This window comes from Pituophis catenifer, unplaced genomic scaffold (genome assembly GCF_029215685.1).
Source record: "Pituophis catenifer annectens isolate HBS135680 unplaced genomic scaffold, rPitCat1.0.hap2 SCAF_2, whole genome shotgun sequence".
Taxonomy (NCBI): domain Eukaryota; kingdom Metazoa; phylum Chordata; class Lepidosauria; order Squamata; family Colubridae; genus Pituophis; species Pituophis catenifer.
This window is the reverse complement of record NW_027256882.1, coordinates 105861705-105886463: the sequence shown is the minus strand read 5'-3', so window position 1 is coordinate 105886463 and position 24759 is coordinate 105861705. Positions and strand designations below refer to the sequence as shown.

General features: G+C 38.4%; 1 protein-coding gene across 3 annotated transcripts; it reads right to left on the bottom strand.

Moving 5' to 3' along the window:
• Positions 1 to 135: 135 nt before the first annotated feature.
• RNF14 (ring finger protein 14) lies at positions 136 to 19793 on the bottom strand. Of its 3 annotated transcripts, XR_011600003.1 has the most exons (10): positions 19462 to 19793; positions 13008 to 13088; positions 12364 to 12526; positions 11315 to 11466; positions 10318 to 10821; positions 8865 to 9093; positions 4986 to 5197; positions 3182 to 3312; positions 1800 to 1954; positions 136 to 883 (listed from the first exon to the last, which is right to left on the bottom strand). XR_011600003.1 is itself a non-coding variant. In XM_070937332.1 (9 exons), exons 3-9 carry the CDS (start codon positions 12515 to 12517, stop codon positions 853 to 855), a joined length of 1413 nt encoding a protein of 470 aa, XP_070793433.1. In that variant the 5' UTR covers positions 12518 to 12526; positions 13008 to 13088; positions 19462 to 19793; the 3' UTR covers positions 136 to 852. The 3 variants fall into 3 exon arrangements, 2 of the variants coding, with proteins under 2 accessions (XP_070793433.1, XP_070793434.1); XM_070937332.1 differs by lacking the exon at positions 1800 to 1954; XM_070937333.1 differs by lacking the exon at positions 1800 to 1954 and having other exon boundaries at positions 4986 to 5158.
• Between the last annotated feature and the right edge of the window lie 4966 nt (positions 19794 to 24759).

The window sequence follows — 24759 nt, the reverse complement described above, 5'->3', positions numbered from 1 at the left end:
GATAGGAAGAGTAGACAACTTCATGTCGCCTTGGCCTAGAAATATTTCTTCCCGATCTCTTCTGGACAAGCATTTTTTGCAAATTTGAATGGAGCAAACAACTTATCAACCAGAGAGATGATCAAACAATGGATCTTTCCATGGACTGACCTGCCAACAGGCTCCAGCAGTAGTTTATTTTGTGAAAACTGAAGGATAGATACAAAATGACTGTTATGGCTAAAGGCAGCCATTTGCAAGTATCTGTTTCTCAGACAAACTAATTAAGGCCAAAAGATCAGAAATTTGCCCACAAATGCAATTGGGTGCTGTAGAAGCCTCAAAGTACAGGCCTATTATTTGAAACTACTGTTTTCCTTTTTATTGAACCTTGCCTTGTAAAGTCCATTTTCCATCCGTGTCAATAAGCAATATTCAAGAGACTCTCAGCCAGCATCATTATCCATGCTAACAGGATAAAGTGTTAAGAATTCCAGGACCTGAAGAAATCACAGGTTTTTACCTTATACTTTGCTCCTTGGACAAGGACAGCAAACAACTGCTTACATTCCACTTCTGTTGTTCTCCACTAAAACTGTGGAGCAGTTTTGGTGATAATAGTGCTAACTAAAAAAAGGTGCACATTGAGAAATTTTAATGTCCTTGTTTAAGTGTTCAGTGCTTTTGAAAATTAAATTAAAAGATAACATCCATGAAATTAGTGATAGCAAACAAAAGCAGTTTTCTAGATGGTCTGAGCCGATTTCTGTGTCTCATTATCGATAATCAAAGTAATTTGAACATGCATGGTACATCTTCATTTCTTCAGTTTTTGATTCTGTCTAAAGATTAATCATTCTCTTCATTCCAAAATTAATCCTCAATTTCCATAGCTTGAAACAGCCTGAAAGACAAGAAAATTGAATTTTAAACAAAAAAATTATTTTGCCAACATGGTAACAACTCATGCATATATTTCTGTAAAAAGGCCGTCCAAGAGAGTAGCAGAATCACGCAGCAAAACTAAAAAAGTTTGTTTTTAAAACTGAATTTTTTTTCACAACTATGCAGATATGTAATAACAGAAATTAATGAAAATGCTATGTTTTAAGAGAGTATTCTCTCTATTTTTAGTAAAGAGAAGAACAAACTTAGTAATATCAAGAGCCTGTAGTACAGTGGACTAAAGCACTGTTATTAACATCTGCTGCTTGCAATTACTGCAAGTTCAAATCTCACCAGGCTCAAGGTTGACTCAGCCTTCCATCCTTTCAAAGGTAGGTAAAATGAGGACCCAGATTGTGGGGGCAATAAGCTGACTTAATATAAATATACAAAAGTATGAAGGCTATTGCTTAACGCATTGTAAGCCGCCCTGAGTCTCCTGAGAAGGGCGGCATATAAATTAAAGCTAATGATAATAATAATAATAATAATAATAATAATAATAATAATAATAATAATAATGATGATTAATAATTAATAATAATAATAATCAGGCCATGACTTATCAAAAAATGTTAACATTAAAAGATCTGCAATAATGCATTCCAACTGACTTTCTCAAGACTTAACTACTTTTACACACACGTAGTATACTTTTATTGTTTATAACAGCAGAGACACATTTTTTGGATTTGTTCCTGAAAAAAAAAATGGTTCTCTTTTAAATAATGTACAATATACTTTTTATTTTCAAGTAAGCACTGATATCTTTTGCATTGCATTTTTCTTCTGATACAATTACTTATAAACTAAAACACAAAATTTAATCATAACAAGAGGTAATTTATGGCTCTAGGGCAACTTGGAATAATTACGGTTTCTAGCAGTAGCTAATGTAAACATCTGCCACATCCTCCCGCATACATGAATTCTGTATCAGCCAGCGCTTCTCTTTTTTTTCCATTCTCCCAATTTTGTCTGCTATTTATGTGGATAAAGAGTTCTGGAGACCTAGGGGTGTTCACAGGAGCTGTCAACAATAAAATGGAGGATGTGACTGAATGCCTTGCTGCTGCTTGTATGTGTGTGATGCATGCATCGCAAAAAAGTATAGGATTCTAAGTACCTGATGATATCACTGTGATGTTGTTGATGGCTCCTACAGCTACTCGTGAGGAATGCATCATTTTCCAAACTGTTTTGTGACCCCAATAGAGGAGAATATTGTAGTTCAGGGTTGAAGTGTGGATCTTTGGTGCTCTTTAAGTTTGGTTGTTTTCTTGTACACATTTTTATTACCCAAACTAGATAACATCATCAGTGCTGGTAGGCGATAGGGTTTGCTCTCATAATAGTAAACAGCCCAACCAAAAAAAAAAAAAACCCAACCGCAAGACCACTCTTACGTACATTGAGAGGGCAAACTACTAGAACATAAAATGAGAGCAAACCCCACTCCTTACTAAGTACTGATGATGTTACCTGATTTGATAATGAAATGTCTGCAAGAAAATAACCAAACTCAGAAAAAGCCCCTTATTTTGTGACATTTTGATTTAATCAGCCTACTAAAGCTATGGAACTTGGCTTAAGCATTAGCTTTTGGCACAAATTTAAATACTACAGTACTATTTAAGATTTGATTAAATATTACATTTTGGTAGGAAATCTGTTGCAATGCTAATAAAAGTATATTGTATTCTGCATCTTGCTAAGCCATAATTTAATCATAGTTATTAAAGTTAGCTGGGTTTACTCTAAGTAAATAAAACCAAACAAGTGACATTATGGATTAATACAATGTATGAATCCAGTCTTATTGAAATACTATTTTCCAATAAAAAGTCCCATAACAAAATAGTTTTAGTGATTTTTAATTTTTTAATATCATTGCCTCTTGCGGACAAAAAGGTACACATATGTCAAAGCTTTTTTGTTGTACACAATTGTTCAGCCAACTCTTTTAACCGGCTTGTGGAATAAGCTCCAGCCTAACAGCGTTCAATTTATTAACCTATTGCAGTGTTTTTCAAATTTAGCTACTTTTAATATGAGTGGATTTCAATTCCTAGAATTCCCCAGCCAGGATGTTGAAATCCACACATCTTAAAATTACCAAATTTGAAAGACCTATTGTTTTGCTTACTTTGTAGTAAGAGATCCCAAAGTCTTCTAGAATACAAAACCTATTAACCCTGTAAACTCAGACCTATAGTGAAATTCTGCTTTTCTTTCAATAGAGAAAAAGGTTACTTACAGGTTAAAACATGGTGAGCCTGGATCATTAAAGTGCTGGTATGGATTTATCCTGGATAAAACACCCATACAAAGCCAACAGAAGTATTGCATGCAAGCAGTGCACCTCATCCTGTTACAGCCATTTAACTTCTGAAAAAAAGAAGAGGAAAAGACTATTTGACCTGAAATTTGTACAATCAATTTTACTTTGCTAAATGGAAAATAAGATCCACTATACTTTGCTAAATGGAAAATAAAAGATGTAGAGGCTACTCCCTTATACTATTTACAATTCAGTATTCTTAACATTACGTTAACTCATGAAACTGCAGTAGCAAATGCTGTCTGACTGCTATAAGAAAGAGAATTCTGCCTGTCTTTTCTAAATAGCTGAAGCACTAAATGGGATTTTTACCTACAGGTAGTCCTTGATTTACGACCACAATTGAGCCCAAAATTTCTGTTGCAAGGCGAGGCAGCTGTTTAATGAGTTTTATTCCATCTTACGAACTGTCTTGCCACAGTCGTTAAAATGAATCACTGCAATTATTAAACTAGTGAAATGGTTGTTAAGTGAATCTGGCTTTCTGACCGATTTTGCAGAAGGTGATCACATGACCTCAAGAAATTGCAATTGCCACGTGAGTTAGTTGCAAAGTGTCTGAATTTTGATCATGTGATCAAGGGGATTGCTGCAGTGGTCGTAAGTGTGAAAAATGGTCATAAATCGCTTTTTTTGGTGCCACTATAACTTTGAATGGTCACTAAATGAACTGTTGTAAGTTGAGGACTCCCTGTATGGTACTTCATAGTATTGCCAAAGTGGAGCTTCAGAAACACCAAAGAAAAATCTATTGTCAACATTATTCTCAGCTGCTAGGAAGCATATCAACAGAAATTACATAAACTGATATAGGCACTTTCAGGTGTGTGTGTGTGAGAGAGAGAGGAGGGGGTGGGGAGACTGTGTAAGAGATGTCAGACTTATTTGTATCACAAACAGCAGTATTTGAAAACCAATATGAGAACATTCTCCAGAAACTTTTTCCAACTTTTTAAAGTGGGGTTTCTTAAACTAAGGGAAGAATTTTATTAAATGAAAAACCTAAGTTCAAAACTGTAAAGTATAACCTGTGGAATGAACGGAGAACACTGAATTGAAAAAGTGAATTTTAATTCTCTTCAAGATTATATTGTATGAATTACTGGGAAATGCTTTGTAAACAGTGACTATGAAAAGTGTAGATATATTTCAGTTCTTCTTGGTCTCATTTAACATGTTTCCAGCAGTTTCTAACTAGTTCTATTGGTGATTATATAATGACTAATCTGGGACCAATGTATTTGTAGTGTTTTTCTTTCAGTTTAAGACAGGTATTTCGAGATATAAAGAAGTGGTCTTCTTACTTATAAGTTTTTACCACAGGAAAGGGTAATGAAAATCCTGTCATTCCCAACATAATCAAAAATTACTGCTGAGTGATCCCAGCCTATAGTCAGGATTGGACTGAGCTGATATTCTAAAAAATTGTTGTCCACAGGAATTCAAAGCTGGACCACAATTCTTGCTCCTAAAAAGGTAAACTAGCGTCTTTTGAGTCTCCAGAACATTCTTCAATCACACCCTTCTTTGCTATGATCTTACCCAGTGGTGGGTTGCTCCCGGTTCACCCCAGTTCGGGCGAACCGGTAGTGATGGCAGCGGGAGGCTCCACCCACCTCCCCAGATGTCATCAAAAAAGCTCTGTGCATGTGCAGAAGCGCCGTGCACTACCAATAGCGAACCGGTAACACCGGGATTTGAATCCCACTACTGATCTTACCTCAATAGGAGTTGCACAGCAAGGACATGATTTGGAATTGGTTTCTAGCCATTTTTTACTTTCCATCTCCTCTAAAGCCTTTTGAATAACTCTTTTGCCATAGCGCTGCTCCAAAAATCGTTTTGTGGCTTCGTCTGCTTCAAGATATTCATTGCGTAAATCTGCTAGCTTCTCTGCATTAAGAACAGAAAATGGCATACAAACGTATTTACCTGTTTCACAAAATGAGTGTCATTAGTTTTGCACACTCATGCATTTCAATAAATAACAGTAGTAAAATAGTAATATGGGATAGAATATTTTTCATATTTTTCCTAAGAAATACTGAATATCAACATAGGTATCAAGAATTCACTTCATGCAAAAATGCTTTTTTCTAGATGTCAGACCTACTACTTCAATATGTTTTAATCATTTAATCATTTAATCATTTAATCATGTTAAAACGCTTCCTGTGTGAGCACCATGGCTAGCTGATGTCTTGCTAGCCTTTGCTGGCTAGCAAAATGGCTTTTATGAGGCAAATCTCGGCTAGATGCTGGATCCAAACCAGCATAATTTCTGCAGAACAAAGGGGAGATGGTTGAGACTCATGACTTTATAATCAAGACAGTTGTTCTTCATGAGTAAACTGCAGAAACTGCCATTTTTAGTTGTCTTATGAGTGGAATGCTGGGAGCCGGGATTACATTAAGCTCATTACATCAAGCTGCTTTGCATAATCAAAAAAAAATCACATATTTTAAAAACTTAACAATAAAATTTATACCATTCTTTATGCAGCAAAAGGGTGCTCATGTCTATGGACTGTGAAAAGGTAACAAAGGATTAATGGGCCAGAGGAATTTGGAAATATGGTTTTAAATTATTTAGAAGAATTTCTTATGGGAAAATATCAATTGCTTTGATAAGGCTATCCTGAAGGTTGAACATTAGTGTCAGAGGATAAAATAAAATGGAGGAGAAATCCTTAGTGCAAACTTTTGAATACCTTTGAGCCAAGCTTTTGGAAAGGAAGGATCAAATGCTTGATAAATTGACAGACCATATTCCAGTAAAGTTATGAAACAAAAAGAGCTGCAATGGATGTCTATGAAATTAATTTGAAGGGGGATTTAAATGTAATACAAATAGATCTGACAAACGACTTATTCCCTAAAGGAGATGAAGCTATTATACCAGGAAACTGATTTGAAACTATTTTTTCTTCTTCTGTATATACAAAAGAGCTCTGCTAAGATTTGAAAGTATTTTATTAGAAGCAATGAACAAAAAGATCAAGTTTATTTATTGATACAAAAGAAATCAGTTTGAAGTTCTGAAGGATTATTGTTTTGAAACACAGATGATCAGCAAACTACCTCACCTTTTTTTTTAAGGAGTCAAAGAATAATTTTAAAAATTCAGGAAAGTTTATAAGATAGTCTTGTTTGACCAGGATTAAAAGAAGAAAATAGTTATATCTGCCCTTACTGGACTTGTGCTGACAAAGATTAATGGACATAGCATTTGGACTGTTTTCTTTATCTAAAAGATGAGTTATGGGCAAAAGAGAAATTATGATTTATTTTAGAAACTACTAAAATTGTTTTTAATCTGCTGGGATGAAAGGAGAAGTTATTTTTTTTAATCTTTTCTTTATTTTCTTTTTCAGCCTCCCCCCTTTCCCAGTACTTTTTTGTATTTTATGTAGTTTGTATTGACTTTGCATTTATAATTCTTAATAGCATTATTTTTAAAAAATATTCTACTCAATAAAGCCTTCTATATTTTTTTTTATTTTTTTTTTATTTTATTTTGAATTTGTATACCGCCCTTCTCCCTGAGGACTCAGGGCGGTGAACAGCCAAGTAAAAACATCAAGTACAAATATTAAAATACAATTAAAAATATATATAAATTTGGCCCCATTAATTAAAAACGATAAACAAAACAATTAAAAACACTTAAAAAATTAGGCCAGCCCGGCTTGCTGGAAAAGGAAGGTTTTAAGGGCACGGCGGAAGGCACTGAAGTCTTGGATTCTCCTTATCTGTGGGGGCAATTGATTCCAGAGGGTAGGTGCCCCCACAGAGAAGGCCCTCCCCCTGGGGGTCACCAGCCTACACTGTTTGGCTGATGGCACCCCGAGGAGGCCCTCTCTGTGGGAGCGCATGGGTCGATGGGAGGTTGTTGGTAGCAGCAGGCGGTCTCGAAGATAGCTAGGCCCTATGCCATGGAGCGCTTTAAAGATGATGACCAACACCTTGAAGCACACCCGGAAAACCACTGGGAGCCAGTGCAGCTCGCGCAGGAGCGGTGTTACATGGGAGCGCCATGCTGCTCCCGTCACTACCCGCGCTGCTGCGTTCTGGACCAGTTGGAGTCTCCGGGTGCTCTTCAAGGGGAGCCCCATGTACAGCGCGTTGCAGTAGTCAAGGCGAGAGATGACGAGGGCATGAGTGACTGTGCACAGGGAATCCCGATCAAGAAAGGGCCGCAACTGGCGAATCAGGCGAACCTGACAAAAGGTTCCCCTGGCTACAGCCGTCAGATGTTCCTCCAAGGACAGCTGTGTATCCAGGACTCCCAGATTGCGAGCCCTCTCTGTGGGGGCCAACGACTCACCCCCAATAGTCAGTGATGGAGTCAACTGACTATATCGGGATGCCGGGAGCCACAGCCACTCAGTCTTGGAAGGGTTGAGCTTGAGCCTGTTCCTCCCCATCCAGATCCGCACAGCCTCCAGGCACTGGGACATCACTTCAAGGGCATCGTTGGGGTTGCCTGGGGTGGAGATGTACAGCTGGGTGTCATCAGCGTACTGGTGGTATCTCACCTCAAAGCCACGGATGATCTCGCCCAGCGGCTTCACATAAATGTTGAACAGGAGGGGTGAGAGGACCGACCCCTGAGGCACTCCACATATAAGAGGCCTCGAGGTCGACTTCTGCCCCCCTGCCAACACGAACTGCGACCGGTCGGAGAGAAAGGAGGAGAACCACCGTAACACGGTGCTCCCCATCCCCAACTCTTCCAACCGGTGCAGCATGATACCATGGTCGATACTCCCTATTTAATTAAAGACACAAAGAAATAAAAAAAGAATAAAAATATCAAGAACTATCCAAGAAGACAGCCTTTAAGAATTTTAATTCTGACAGTTGGCCAATTTATGGTAACAACTAGCTGCAATTTAAAATGTAAAATATTGGAGATATGGATAGTGACCCAATTATGAAATCAGAATGGTTAGAATGAAAATGTTTGGTCTGATTCAGAGGAGAGTGAATTAATTATATTAAGCTCGATAAGAATCTGAAGCTATCGAAGAGACTTAAATCGTCTTCTCAAACAATTTAAGAATTAGATTATTTTTTTGAAACTGGGATCTTAAATCTTCCATAGAATTAAGATTTTTTCCTTTTTTAAACAAATAAATAAAAACAGCAGGAAAATCTGAGCCACAAAATTCATCAGTATAATCTTGAAATGCTCTTAGGACTACAAGACAAACTGGAGGGCCACCTGCACCAGCCACCATCCATTTTATGAGATTGTTGAAGAGATTCCCACATCCAACATTATGTTAATTTTTTGACTAAATTTATACCCCCCTTTTCATTCAGAAGTTCAAGGTGGCATAAACAGTGCTCCCAAAAAGAATCCTGGGTGATAGGTTCATGTAAGAATCAGTGTCCCTCTGTGTTTCACAACTTGATAAATAAATGACTCAAGAGTTATTCTGTCAGTATGTTTTTCATGGCTCAGGAGAACCTGAGTTTCCTCAGTGCCAGTCCATCATTTTAAGAGCTTACTCCCCAACACTACACTAACTCTCTTATATAAAGCATTAATATTCAGAGAGCCCTGAATGCAAGGTCCTTTATGGTTACTCACCTGCAGTGACTTTACATGGGGAAACTCCATGATAGGTCATTTTACACAAAGTACAGAATGCATAATTACATCGTGAACAGATGCCCATAGTGCAAGAAGGATCCTGCATCACTGGGGTTTGGCAGCTTGGACGTGGGCAATAGACTACATCTGCCATCAAATCCAAACTTGACTGAAGCAGCAGGCGATCATAAAGTGCAAATAGCTTCTCTTCCACCAGCTCTTTCACCTTGAAGGCAAGTGATTAAATGTTAGAGGATTTTGATGTAGCAAGATTTATCTGATTATATTTATGAAAATAATCTGACAGAAGAGTACAAAAGATACTAAGTGAAGTCCGTTTAGACCTCTTGTCATATTGCAGCAACTGTAGCGATTACCCTCAGTCCATATCAAAATTGGAAGTGATTACTGTCTTTTCAGTGCTCCACAATGCATATTTCTAGGGCTTGGCTAATAACAATCCAAAGACTTCAAAGATTTAGAAAGGACTCCAGAATATCACTGAATTAAATCAGGGCCAATTCATTACAGAATGTAGAAACATATATTTACTCCTAAGCTTAGACCAAAGTTCTAAAGTTATCAAAAAGTTAATTTCCAAAAAAAAAGTTAGTCCAGAAAATAATAAAGCTTTGACAAACAAGCTTACACATCTCTGTTCTTATAAATTAGGTGAATACTGGCCTAATTCTTTGGGATCCTAGTTCTTTTGCAAAAGATGTGGTCGTCTCTTTAAATACTTACAGTATTAGCTGCCAAAATCATCTTAACAATATAGATAGACACTACTATAATTGGACATTAGTATGTCTTTAAGTAAGTTGTAAGTAAGTTCAGAGATTGTAGGAGCTTCATCACTGGAAGCTTTCAAGAAGACACTGGACTGCCATCTGTCAGAAGTGGTGTAGGGTCTCCTGCTTGGGTAGGGGGTTGGACTAGATGACCTACAAGGTCCCTTCCAACTCTGCTAATCTGTTAAAAGTCCTCGACTTACAACAGTTCATTTAGTGGCCAAAGTTACAATGGCACTGAAAAAAGGGACTTATGATCGTTTTTCACACTTACGACCATTGCAGCATCTCCATGATCACGTGATCAAAATTCAGACACTTGGCAACTGGTTCATATTTATGACAGTTGCAGTGTCCCAGGGTCATATGATCCCCTTTTGCAACCTTCTGATAAGCAACATCAATGGGGAAGTCAGATTCACTTAATAATTGTGTTACTAACAACTCACTTAACAACTGTGGCAAGAAAGGTCGTAAACGGGGGCAAAATTCACTTAAATGTTTCACTTAGCAACAGAAATTTTGGGTTGAATTGTGGGTCGTAAACTGAAGACTACCTGTACTAGCTTTCTTTTCTGGAGAATGCCCAACTATTTTTATGCTTCAATGACAGGGCGGGATTCATACCACGTCTGACCCATAATTGTCTTTTCTTTTACCTGCCCAGGAGTGGCAACAGATGAACATTCAGGTTCTGGACAATTCAGGCAATGAACCTGTCCATCTTTGATTTGAATTTCAAAGTAGTTCTTCAAGCAAATCTTGCAGTACACATGCCTGCAGTCTTTAAAGTCCATACATTCGCTTCCCTGTTTTACCGAAAAACAGATATTGCACGTGAACATTTTACAGTTGAAATTCTTCTCCTTTTGGGACTGATCAAAATCTAAAATTTCCTTAATCAGGATTGACAAAGACTCAACATCCTCTACAGTGCTTGTATCAGAGGATTCTCTATGTGTGGATGCAGCATCTTTGAAGTCATAGCAACCATCCTCTTCCTTTGGCTGTTTTTCTTGCTCAGTTATCTCCGGTTCAAACGGGGAAGTGATATTCAGATAGGCAAGTGTCTCTTCTTTGAGAAATTGCATCCAGGCAAACAGGACCACAGAACCTCTGTTTTCTTCCCATAAGTTATCTAGGTGCCTGCAAAGAGCAGTGAGCTGGAAGAGGAGAGAGGAGTGGAAAGAACAGTTAGACAAAACATTTTTTCCACAAATCTTAAGTCAATCTTACTATATCCTTAAAGAAAACAAAATTTCATGAAAAGAAACATGATTTTAATAGTACTGCATCCATATTTCAAGCTCCACATGAAGCTGTTATCTGAACATTAAGGACTGCTATACGTGTAGAGATAAAACATAACTCCAAAAATTACTTATGTATAATTTCTAAATGAATACGCTATACAGATAATATTAAGATTTTAAAGTCACAATTATTGACTTTATAATATAATTAAAAATAATTCATGAGGAGTTTTAACACACATATTATTTTCCCTAACTAACCTGAATTTTAATTATGATGCTTCTTTTTAGCAAGCATCCTTTGGCTGCAATGAGATCATCACTCGTTCATTTAAAAACTATGTGCCTTATCATCCTGGTGGATCATATAAATTACATGCTGTGTAAAAGATCAATGCCAAACCTGAGCCTGAGACAGCCACTTGCAACTGAGAGTGAACAGAGGTGGGGAAGTTGAAGGATAGTCTGCTGGAAATTCAAAATTCAGCACCACTGGAGGCAGAAAGCTTACTGTATATTCAAGCTTGCTGTTTTCAAGAGTCTCTGTGAAGTTACCTGAAACAAAATTTATTCAATTTATTTATTAAATTTGTTTGCTGTTTATCTCACTGCAAGGCAACTCTGGGCGATTTACAAATTAATCTGATCACACAATTTCCAAGTCATGCTATTTAACTGAATGGTTCAATATTATTTCCATAAAACCTTTCCTTTGAGAAATTCCCGTTACAATTTCTTCAAATGTTGCTTGAATTTAGGTATGTTGAGTAAATGTGGCCCTCCAAATATAGTTACCAGTAGACTGCAATCCTCATCCACCTTTTCAACACTGGTGATCTAGTGTTGGGAGATGGGAGATGTTCAGTGACCTCCAAAGGCTCATGTGTTGCCGTCTCTTTGTACAACACAGAACCATCTGTGTTAGGGTTAGTTGTCAACCACTTTCTTGTTTCACTGTCATGCAGAGAAAAGGATCTCGCATCTTCTGTCTCACACATGGCATATCAAGAAATCTCTGGCTGGCTCCTGAACATTCCATTAGCCCTCGTCACCCACTTCCAAAATCACTTTCACTTCCATCAAAATCAACTTGGGCTCGGATTTGGAGTTAGAAATACAGTGTTCTAGTCATGTTATTCTTGGATTGGATTACAATGTAAAATTGTCCAAAGTGTGGACAAAGTGCAAAATGTGGATTCCTGCCTTGCATGTGTGTCTATGTATATATTCAAAGAGGTAATGAGGTATACTGAAATATCATATCATACTGAAATTACATTTTGCACAGGTTAGGATAACTCTGAGGGAGACAGGTGGTTAAGAAATAGGATAAATACATGAATGAATGAATGAATGAATGAATGAATGAATGAATGAATGTTTCCATACTTGACAGTACTCTACTACAATACCTTTCAAGAAAATCTGAATCCAAAAAGGAGTCGGACTTACCGCTCAGAGATACTCTGAAATTCTGAGGCACATCCACAGAGATTCGAGTTTCTCCTCCTTGTACATTTTGTGCTCTCTTGAATTCATCTTCATCGTAAATACTTGCCAAAGCAAGAAGTTCATCCTCCTGAGATTCTTTGTCTTCTGAAGACATTTAAACAATCTGTGAATGATAAACATCTTTCTAGAATACGTTATGAAGACACCGTAAACTGAATAATCTGCTTCAGTCACTAAAGATAGCTCATCAGTACCCAAATGGACAAGAGCAGCCTTCTGGTTTATGAAATCTTTTCATCTCAAGTAGACATTCCAGGAAACATTCAAACACTTTTACTTATTTTAAAAGTTAAATAGTCTTTAAACAAAATGCAGTACAGTTGGTCTTAACTATGGAAGTTGAAACAAAATAATTTCAATCACAGTTTATAAATCAGTTTAGTTTCAATTAATTACACTTAAGGAAGACTAAGGTTCCCATGCTAAAGTACATTTAACAGAAATTAAAAGTTTCCAATCTCTTCCTTGTGGCCTGGAGGGGTTGGGGGAAGAGTTTAAAAAGCCCAAGACTCATGAAAATAATGGTAAGCAACTGTCTATTCATTGTTATGTCTGAAGTAGGCTAATCTCATCAAGGACCTCACCTGAAAGCCTCTCTTCTTCCTTATGAAACTCCTCCAGGATCCTTTCCTGTTTCTGATCAGTTTTTCACTGGAGTGCCACCCCTGCCATGAAATATAGTGCCCAGAGAAAAATATTTGATCCATACGACATTACTTTAGAAGTTAAATCAAATCTGTAATATTCTCTCGAATCTTTACAAACTATTAAAACATACATTGTAAACTTACAAGTTTAGCTGGTTTTTAAGAATTCTACCGCTGCTACCACAGAACAGGTATAGACTTCAACGGATAGTTAGGACTGCAGGAAAAAAAAAACCTGCAACCAGCCTGCCTTCCATTGAGGATCTCTATATTACACAAGCAACACAGAACGAGGGCTGAGAAAATATCTACAGACCCCTCACATCCTGGACATAAACTGTTTCAAATCCTTCCCTCAGGATGCCGCTATAGGGCATTGCATGCCAAAACAACTAGACACAAAGACAATTTCACCCCCTGCCATCACTCTTCTAAATACCTAATTCCCACAACACTATCTCATGCCTAAGGATATTTACCCATGTAGTATGGCTGTATTACTATTATCCTTCTTATGGCTATCACTTTGTTGGTTGTATCTTATGATTTATGATTTTGTTGTTTGTACAGCTTGTGCATCAGAAACAAATTCCTTGTGTGTCTAATCACACAATGGCCAATATAGAATGTTCTATTCTGTTCTGTTCTACATATAAATATTTTTTAAAAAATAAAGACAGTGATACGTAAAAAAATGGAATAAATCAATCTTTGGTATTCTTATCTTTACTAATTAAATTCTGTCCTCTCAATAAACCTCACTTGGCTATTAGCAACTGGCTTGATATGTAGCATTTCCCACAATACATGTAATAATTTAGCATGGATCTACATAGACAAAACCACCATTATCTTAACCTTGTCTTGCTCAGCTTGTTAATTAAACTTTTCAAAGTTTAAGTATGTTGTACAAATCTGGAATAGCTAGATAAAGAAAGCTGTAAGTTGAAACCTTATTTTCAGTAAATGGGAAGTTAAAGGTGGCAGCTTCAGGTTCATACAACCTGAAAGATTCATTGAAAATGTGCAAGACAAGAGGAAAATGATGTCATGTAGGTCCACCTTAATCATTCACGGTAATTTAATATATTGTGTGAATCAAGTCAACAGGCCACACAACAGGTTGGCCTATTGTTCTGATTCAGTCATTGTCATTTCTAAACCGTAGCTCACGGCACAGCATCTTGCGCTAGATAACTTCAAGTTCTCCCTTTGCCCCTAATCTCCCTGTCTTCAGATATCACTTTTCTTGGACCAAAATAGATTCTCCCCTTCTGAACTTTCTATTCCTCTTTTTACTTCACTTGGAGCAGTGAAGCTACAGTTGTTTTCAGCACAGCTTAGGTAAGGAGTAATGTTATCTGTTATCTGTATAGCATCAAACAATACACTGGTAGAAAAATTACAAATGGCAATGGTAAAGATTGAAAAAATAATGGTAAGTACATAATTGATTTAATCATATATTGCCCTAATGATTCCACTTGCCATCTCTTCCTCTGCTGCTGCTTCCCTAATATCAAAATTATGACTCTTGGTTCCAGAGGGCAAAGACATGACTTTCAGCTACATTATTAGTACAGCAATCTTACCTAAAAAGACATATGCAAAATATATTTTATTCCACTAAATAATTTTACTGCTCAAATTATTTGCAAGAATACATCAATCACATTTATTAAGAATGGTTATTTATTCATTTATTTATTGAATTTCTATGCTGTCCATCTCACTAGTTCTGGGCAGCTTACAATATCAGAAGCAATTAAAATGGAAACTTTAAAATATCAAGTCTTAAAACAGAAATGGCTAACATTAACAATAAGTTAAATAAAGGACCAGTGAGTAAGTAGGTATGGAGGTGGTATCTTATCCAGTCTACTAGCCATCTCCAGAATGGGACACCCCCTTATGAGCCCCAAGAGAACTGGCAGAGCCAAGTTTTTAAGCCCTTTCAGAAGGCTGAGAGGGTGGGGGCAGCTCTCACATCTAGAGGGGGGATGATGTTCCAAAGGACGGAAGCTATGGCAGAAAAGGTTCTCCTCCTGGACCCAACCAGCCACAATTCCTTGGCTGACAGGATTCACAACATCCCCTTTTTGTTAGCACATGTGGGGTCGGCCAATCCCATTGGGGAGATATGGTTCCTCAGATATCCTGGACCTATGTCATAAAGGACTTTAAAGGTGATAACTAACAGCTTGAATTGGTTCTGGAATCAGACTGGAAACCAGTGCATTTACACAACAGAGTTGTTACACCGGCCACCTAAACTATTTGCACTGCTTCATTTTGTGCCAACTGAAGCTTCTGAATATTCTTCAAGAGTAGTCTCATGTAGAGCACATTGCAGTACTCCAAGCGCAAGATGACAAGGGCATGAGTGACTGAGCGCAGGGACTCACAATCCAGGAAAGGATGCAAAACGAAGTCGAGTAAAAGCTCTCCTACCTACCACTGCCACCTGCTCTTTGAGCAGGAGTGTGTGTCTAGAGTAGAAGAAGCCCCAGGTTGTGCACAGGATCTGTCTGGGGAAGTATGACGCCATCCAGAACTGAAGTTGTTAAAATAGGTCTCAAGGCTCCATATACCTATATCCACTCAGTCCTGCCGGGGTTTAAGTGATGTCTATTGTCCCCCAGAGCCTCCAGACACCATGAAACAGAAATGACAGCAACACCTCTGCCACACCGGTTGGAGATATAAAGTTGAGTATCAGCGTACTGATACCTCATTGCACTGTGTTGGTATTCTGTTATATTTTCACCTCATTTATTTATTTATTAAATTTATTTGCCACTTATCTCACCTATTCTAAGGGCTATTCTAAGCAACTTACAATAAAAAGGAAGAAAAATGAAAGGGCGTAAATAGAACAGGAGTAAAATAAAATAAACAATGACAAAGGAACACAACAAAAATAAATACATCAATAGGGTAACCAAAAAGATGGATGGTTGGAGAGCAGAGAGCAAGGGGAGGGGAGGTGGAGGCTGCCATCAATCTAGTAGCCACCTCCAGTGTGGAACTCCCCTATTTGATCCCCAGGCCAACCAGTAGTCAGGTCCTCAGGCTCTTTTGCAGAAGGGTAGGAGGCTGGGGGCAGATTTTACCTTAGAGCAGCGGTTCTCAACCTGGGGGTCGCGACCCCTTTGGGGGTCAAACAGCCATTTCACAGGGGTCGCCAAAGCCCTCTCTCGCCCCCCCCCCCACGCCTTCACTCACCCTCACCCTCTGCCTCTGTTGGATCGCACGGTTGCCGTTCGCTTACCCCACCCACTCCCAATCTATTGCTGCCTCCAGAGTCCCAGCTGATGGCTAGAGGGAAAAAAAACTTTAAATTCTTGCCGCGGGCCTTCAAAGAGCTAGCTGCAAAGAGGTAAATTCCTGGAGCAGATTTTTCCCCCCCCCTAGCTATGCTGAAAAAGCGAAATTGAAAGTAAGCAGGCTGCAACGTGACAAAATGAGGCAGAGAGATTTCTTTTTCTTTTTCCTCACCAAAAAAGGTAGGTGCAAAACTGCAAACAATGGGAAATTTAGGGCAAAAGAGGAGAGTTCTAAGATTTTAAAACCCAAAAGAAAAAAAGCTCTATTTAACTAGGGAATTGTAATAATTGAGATACTATTAATTGGTTAAGTTGTGGTTTGGAAGAATATATGGGGGAAATTATTTGGTTTATTATTATTGGTAAATATAATTAATTGATGTGTAAGAAATTGGATTGCATGGAAATAATTGGAATATTCATGTTCATATTGATTAATATACAAAAAAGATAGTTATATAACTAATTGATTTATATTAAAATGTTGAATTTGTATTAAACAACTGTATTACATAATTAACCAATATGAGGATGGATATAAAAATAGATGACAATGCGAAGGGGTATAATATAGAAGGGAAAAATTGAATTTGATTAAGATTAGAGATGAGGATGAAGGGTAATATTGGTTTTTTTAAAAAATAGATGAGGAATAAATATGGTAAAAAGGAAATATAGAAATTGTAAATTTAATTGAAATGACTAAATACTGTGTTGGAAGAAATATCCTTCTGGGTTCTGCTCCAAGTGGGGAAAAAGACACTGGAAACATGGAGACAGCTTGGAAAGATGGTTTAATGGTGGACAGGATCACATGGCTTGATGGGGCCCATTGTGTTAGTTTCTGTTGCTATTGTGTTGCAAATGTCCTTTGACAAAGGATTGACTTTCTGCCTCTGGCCCATTAACAAAGGGTGGGGGGCAGGAAGGTGGGAGCTGCTTTGTCTGTAAAATATGCTTCTCCATTTCTCATCCAGATAGGGAAATATAATATTCTGCCTTTTTAATATTTCCCAAAATATTTCATTCTTCTAGGAAAGGGGTGGGTGCTAACCTCCTACAACTGTTTAAATTTGTGAACCGGCCAAATACTCTGTTCAAAGAAAATACCTTGTATGTTTGTATGTGTGTTTCTAATTATTGCTATTTATTGCTATTTGTTCTCTTTTATTCTTTAAAGTTTAACAATTCATTCTTTATTTTAATATCTTAATATTTGTTTGAGGTTGGCTTTCTTCCCTTTCATCTTTTTTTTGGTACAGCAATCTTTCTCCTCAAACCTACCACCTCTCTCTCTTCTTTCCTTCTTACTTTCTCTTCCCCACCTTCTTCTCCTCCCTACTTCCTCTTCCTTTCTCCTTCTCCTCCTCTCTCTCTTACCCTCACTCCTACTCTAATTTCCCTTCCCTTCCTTCATCCCTCTCTATTGCTGTATCCTTTTATGCATATGGCCTACTCAGAGGGCTGAAAAAGTTATTTTTGACTGGTCCTCGCACTTTTGACCAGTCCTCGAACTTACGACTGTCCTCACAATTTACGTATTTGCGCTATCTTGTCACCATAGTGAAGAGAAGCAGTTGTGAAATGAGTGACACGGTTGTTAAGAATGGTACAATGGGCATAAATTATGACCAGTCATAACTGCGAAGACCGGTCAAAAGTGCGAGGACCTGTCAGAAATCACATTTTTCAGCCCTCTGGGTAGTCCTTTTGTGCACAGGGACTACTCAGACGGCTGAAAAAGTTATTTTTGACTGGTCCTCGTACTTTTGACCAGTCCTCGAATTTACGACTGTCCTCACATTTTACGTTTTTTGCCCTATCTTATACCATGTTGAAGAGAAGCAGTTGTGAAATGAGTGACATGGTTGTTAAGAATGCTGCACAGGCATAAATGTGAGGATGGTCATAAGTGTGAGGACCAGTCAAAAGTGCGAGGACCTGTCAGAAATGACTTTTTTCAGCCCTCTGAGTAGTCCCTATACATATAGCCACGCCCACCCAGTCACATGACCTCCAAGCCACACCCACAAAATAAGCCACGTCCACAGAACCGATAGTAAAAAAAAATTAGAACCCACCCTTGGTTGGGGGTCACCACAACATGAGGAACTGTATTAAAGGGTCGCGGCATTAGGAAGGTTGAGAACCACTGCCTTAGAGGGTAAAGTCTTCCAAAGGGCCAGGTTTAATTGGTATCTTTTTAATTAGTCACATGATATAATTTTATTTTCTGAATAATCAGAGAAATGTATGCAAGCTTTTGCCATAAGCAAAAAGAACAATAATCCATGTCATCCACTAAGATTCAAAGAAATATAGTACTTACATTCTATAAAAGGAGTGAAATTTTTTTCTGACTGTGCTATACATTTTCATGAATGGCATTCTTGATCATTAATTTTAGTTTCAAACATTTATTTATTAATACGAACATTTATTAAAACTAGCAAGGTTTCCCCTTCCTAAATCTGGTTTACTTGGAAATTATTTTATGTATCAAGGATATGTACCATGTTTCCCCGAAAATAAGACCCTGTCTTATATTTTTTTTGAACCCTGAAATAAGCACTTGGCCTTATTGCCATGCGCTCAAAAACCCGATTGGGCTTATTATCAGGGGATGTCTTATTTTGGGGGAAACAGGGTATGAAAGTAGGTGAAAAATATAGGCCAGGAAAGGTTTGTGTGTGTCACAAATTATTGTCCTGCCTAAGATATTAGGTTTAATGGATTCCCATTAAGCAGGCTTTGGAAAGTTGCTTTGTTTAAAAAAAAAAAAAAAACAAAAACCAGAAACTTTCTAATTTCCCTAAACTACTTACAGATTTCATATGCTATTAATTCAAAAGATCCTGCAAAATTATCCTTTGATGGTTAACTTAAGAGGCTTCAAAAGCTGGAGGCACCAACTCTTTGGAACAGTAGAACCGAGATCCAAATGACCAAAGTCGTAAACACTACAATAGCAGAGGAAAAGGAAGAAATGGACCATTTGGTTCTGACCTGGATTATAAATAGGATCCATTCACTGCTGCGACCCCACCCACCCACAAAATACTTACTGCAGGGATCCTCTAAGCTTTGTCGGAGTAACAAAAATAATCGGGTATGTGCCATCAAACCGTTTTCGACTTCTAGAGACCCCATACATGAAAGATTTTCTCCAGAACAAAAAAGGATAGCCGTGCGCGATCAAAAAGCGCCTTTGCTGGAAGAAACTTTGGAACCCACCCAATGAGGCGAGCAGCCTATTCCTGATTTTTAAAAAGCAAGCGCGGAGCCTGCTGAAAAGGCCGAGGCATTTCCCTCCATATTACCGAGAGAGATCAGAGGCGCCCAAAGCTCAAGAGCGCCTTCCAGCTCTCGCAAGAGAGGCGCTTAGCGATCGAGTGACGTCACAGAACCTCAAGAGCGAAAGGAACAAGACCGCCGCGATCCACAACGCGCCTCCAGCGCCGCCCTCCCCTTTGCGGACTCGACTCCCGTTCCCACTCCATTCCGCTTCTTTGCTGTAACACCACCACCGCCACCCCGCGCCACAAGCCTCGATTCACCCTCGGACCCTTCTCCGCTGACCAGGACACCTGCTCTCCTCCTCCTCCTCCTCCTCCTCCGCTTGCAAAGCCTGGCTTCGGCGAGCAGTTCCGCCTCGGACTGCGAAAGCTACGGGGAAAGGAAAAAAAGCACGCTAGGAAGGGAAAGCAAGGGCGGCGTTTCAGTCTAGCGGGGTCATGTGCGTCCGCCGGTTTCCGGTTCGTTTTGCGAAGCTTTAGGGAGGCGGTCCGGGGAGCCGAGGAATAGGGCCGCCGGTGATCCCGCCGGGTGGAAGGGAAGGAACGGTGGTTGCCGAAACCACGTCCTCTCAGGGATGGAAGGGGCGTGCATAAGACCACCAGCGTGCCTACCGTCCCTGTCCTAATGTTCCCTTTAATTGTATTCATTTTATGTATTCAGTTCATGCCTCTACTTATATATCTTATCTAATATGTACTCGACAAAATAAATAAATAATTAAATAAAAATAAATAGAATCGGTTGAGCCGAACTTTTCCCGGTTTTGCCTTTAGTTGCGATTTGAAAAAAAGGAAGAGCAGGCTTTAAGGAGCCACAACGTTCTTTGATGCTTTCCGTTTGCGACAAGCTACACAAATGCCCTTTCTGGAAACTGCAGCCCCTGAAGTCATTTTGAGGCAAATAAGACTCAATAAAGAACGAGTTTACTTGGAAGAGCCGATTCTGATGTTGCCTCTTTGCATCTTGACAATATGTGCTATTGCGTTTAGTATTTCTTAAGCTGCTGCAGTTGTCAGAGAATTGATTATCCCTTAGTCCCCAACTGATAAGAGAATTATCCTTTAGTCCCCAACTGATGCGTAATGGAACAACAACTACTATTATGTAGAGTTACCAGTGTTGGGCTGCAAAAAAAATATACTATGGAAGCAAAGAGAGATCTCTGTGCTCTTAGGAACATCAATCTGCATTCCAAAATATATGCGCTTTTTAATTAAATGTCATGACAGACCTAACCCAGCCTTCCCTCTCCTGAGAATAGAAAATTTGAGTACTTTTTAAAAGAAATGAACCATGACATAAGTGTAAAAAAATGCTAGATTGCAATTAGTAAGGTAAAGTTAGTAAACATTAAACCTAAAATCTCTTCTGCTTCTATATAATCTTTATTTAATATTTGAGTTATGAAATGTATAAAATCACTTTTAAAGCAAAAAGTATTTCACTATTGAGTTTTAAACTAAGGGTACCTGGTTTAACACAAACCTGTAATAACCCAACAATGGTTTCCGGTTAGAATTGAATTCTGCATCAGATTTACTTTTTAAATACCAAATTGTTTTTAATATTAAGGCAGTCACATAACTTGATTAGCCATTCTTCCAAGAAAAGAATCGAATGCATTTTCCAATAACAAAGATATCTTTGCTGTCGTTAAGAGTCACTTAAGGACAAAGCAGAATTGGAGGAAATGAAGAAAACCTGGGAAAAAACAGCTTTTGATTAAAATTTGGATTTCCCAGGAATCAGAGAGATGTTCAGGTAATTAAGTCAAAGGGAAAAGCTATTTCAAGAAAATTCTAGATAACAAATCTAGACAAGAACTGGTGCTGATTTTTTGTTTCTGTTCAATTCAGAAAATTGTTTTAGGCTGGTCTTGAATGAGACCTCACGTGAACAAGATAAGATGGTGCTAATTGTACCTTCTTAGTGTACCAACATCATTTGAATCTTATTCCAATCCCTTTACAGCAAGTTTTATTTGTAACAGATTACACCATCTTAGATTCCATCCAGAATATAGGATTTACTCTAATCCTTTATATTTTTCTTCAGATGACTTGTAAACTGGTAACTGAACTGTTGGTTTAGTATTTAACTTTGTAAGTGTATCTTGTGAAATTTAAAATACAATGGTTTCTTACTATTTAGTTTTTTTAACAAACTAAGTTTGATTTTAGAAAAGATAAACATTATCTTTTGTGTGATTGGTCTGTTTCTCAAGGGCAAATTATCCTTTCGCATGGATTGCAGCTATCCAATCAAAAAGCTGCATTATTCCATTTCCCCTGTTTTTACTTTTTAATTTTCAAAATCTAGCAGTCTGAAGCCCCTATTTCGCTCACATACCACAGCTGCGGGAAATGCCTGGTAAAACACGATTTGGAATATAAGTGGTAGTATAAGGAGCTGTTGGAATAAGAGACAAAATCTTTAACACTGCTATGTCTCAGAGAGATTAGCCTATCTGGTTTATAGGTTGGCAATACATGAATGCATCACCATTGCAATGGAATGGGCACATGTAGGAGGGGGGGGGTTGATAAGCAGTTTTCCCAGAAAGAGGCCTGGATTAAGGGACTGCGCATTTCCGAGCAGGATGGGGGAAGAGATTCGGGGTAGCCATACCTTAGAATCTCTTCAGAATGTGTCCAATAGGTAAGAAAGCTACGGCTTTAGTTTGCCAAGATTTTGTGCATTAGGTGTAAGCAAATATAGGATTGAATTCAAACATATTTCTCTGGGCTTGAGCCTGATAATCATGGAGACAACAGAAAAAGGAAGCACCTTCTTCCTTTTTTGATTTTGAAATGTTTTTATATTGTAAAACAATTCCAGTGCAGACCTAGTGTTTTACTGTAGGTTTAGGTGTCGTTTTTGTGCATGCACCAGCTTTCCCCATTTATTGTTTTTGCAGCACACCATTTTTTTTAATGATCACAACACTCCAGCCTGTTTTGTTCTAGTATTCTTTGATTTAGATACAAGGCAGTGAAAACCCCTAATACTCCTGCCATTTCCTGCCTCCGGGGGTGGGGGGGGGTTGGGGAAGGCCGTTTTTGCCCTCCCCAGGCTCCTAGAAAGCCTCTGGAACTTGGGGAGGGTGAGAAACAGTCCAACTGTGCCATCGTGCCGAAAGCAGGGGGAGCGCGGGGGTGGCCACATGTGTGGGAGGGTGCATTGAATTATGGGTGTGGGCATGCAAGTGCGCGATCCCCCCCCATGCAACCCCCGCTTTTGGCACACGACAGCAAAAAGGTTAGCCATCACTGGTATATGTTATTACACCTCCACAGAAATACACATTAGGGATGAAAGCTTTTTTCAAAATAGTTGGCTAAATATTATAGAGAATAAATGACTTTGTATAGGTGTGCTCTACTGGCCATCCAGCCTGTCAGAGGAAATAGATGAACTCTTTTTAGATCAGTTAGTTGAAGTGTGCAAGAAACTATAGTAATGAGGGATTACTTTAATTACCCTGACATCAGTTGTGAAATAAACTGCAGGGAGTGGGAGATCAGACAGGTTCCTTATGTGCCTACCTGACAGTTTTGTCATGCAAAAGGTAGAGGAGAAGGTTACTAGAGGGACAGCTATTATGGACTTCATTCTTACTAATAGGGACAAAATGGTTGAGAGTAGAAGCTATAGAAACTTTGGAGGAAAGCAATCATATCATACTTTAAATCAACATAATGCAACAACAGGAAGCTAAATCAGATTAGCATTTTAGATTTTAAGAGAGCTAACTTCAACAGATTAGGAAGGATTCCATCGATGGAAAGCCTACAAGGACATTTGTGAAACCCTGAAAAATGAGATGAAGGCAATATCACAGTGAAAGAAAAACAAGATACCGGAGGAGACAAGCAAGGTTGCAAAAAGAGCTGACAAATTGAGGGTCAAAATAATTTTTTTTTTAAATGGAAAGGGCACATATGGTAACAAACAGAATACTAGCAAATAACCCAAATTTGCAAGGAGGGAATCAGGAAACCTAATGAGCTAAGGCTGGCAACTAATGCCAAAAATAATAGTTTTTCAATATGTAAGGTGCAAGTCAAGGAAGTGATAGCTCCACTAATGGGAGCAGATGGCAAGATGACAAGCAAGAGAGAAAGCAGAACTGCTTAATTGTTTGCATCTGTTTTTACAAAAAAGGAATAGCCCGACCTATCAAAAGTAGCACCAAGGAAAACAAGTATAAAAGTCAAAATAGGCAAGGACATACTAAGAGAATATGAAGGCTAAAATGAATGGTTGAGAGAGGTATGTCTAGTCTATTGAGGATTAGGGGTCACAGAGTTGTGGGTGGTCCATCACAAGTGGTTTCAGGAACAGAACAGACCACCACTTAATTGGGATGTTATAAGGCAGGAGGCCTTGAACAGGGGATCAGGCTAGAAGACTTCCAAGATCTCTTCCAGCCCTATCTACATTCATTATAACCATCCTGTGGGGAGGGTTCAGTTGAGAGACTGGTCCAAAGTCACCTGGGCAACTTTCATGCCTAAGGGAGGCTTAGAACTCAGTCTTCATCCATGTCCTTCCCTTCTTTACACACTATTCAATCTGACTTTTTGTCCTTATGAGAATTCTCAGTAGGAATCTTTTTTTTTTTTAAGAAATGTATATGGCTGTCACATAGAGTGGTTCCAGGCAGCATAGAGCAATGAAAAGCCAGTTTAAAATCTCAACGTCCTGCCCTCTTCAATTCTAATGTTAAGCAAAAAAGTTGATGTATAAGGAACATCAGTTTATCAAAATTTATGATGCTCACCTTGTGATTTATTTATAATGCCCTGCATATTAAAATAGCATACAGCCCCATCTATAGCACTTTGTAGTTTTTTATCTTTCTTGAATGCCATTTAAAGAAAAGTAATGAATATTTTCAAAGAAATAAAAGCTTATGTGACAATGGGATATATAAAGATAAAGGTTGTACTGTATTTCAACAGGTTTTCAACTACCATGAATAGATCAAAATGCAGAAAACAGCAATATGTGGAGATAAATTAGTTTTGAATATTTTATAAACATATTAATTTCTGTCTAAGTTC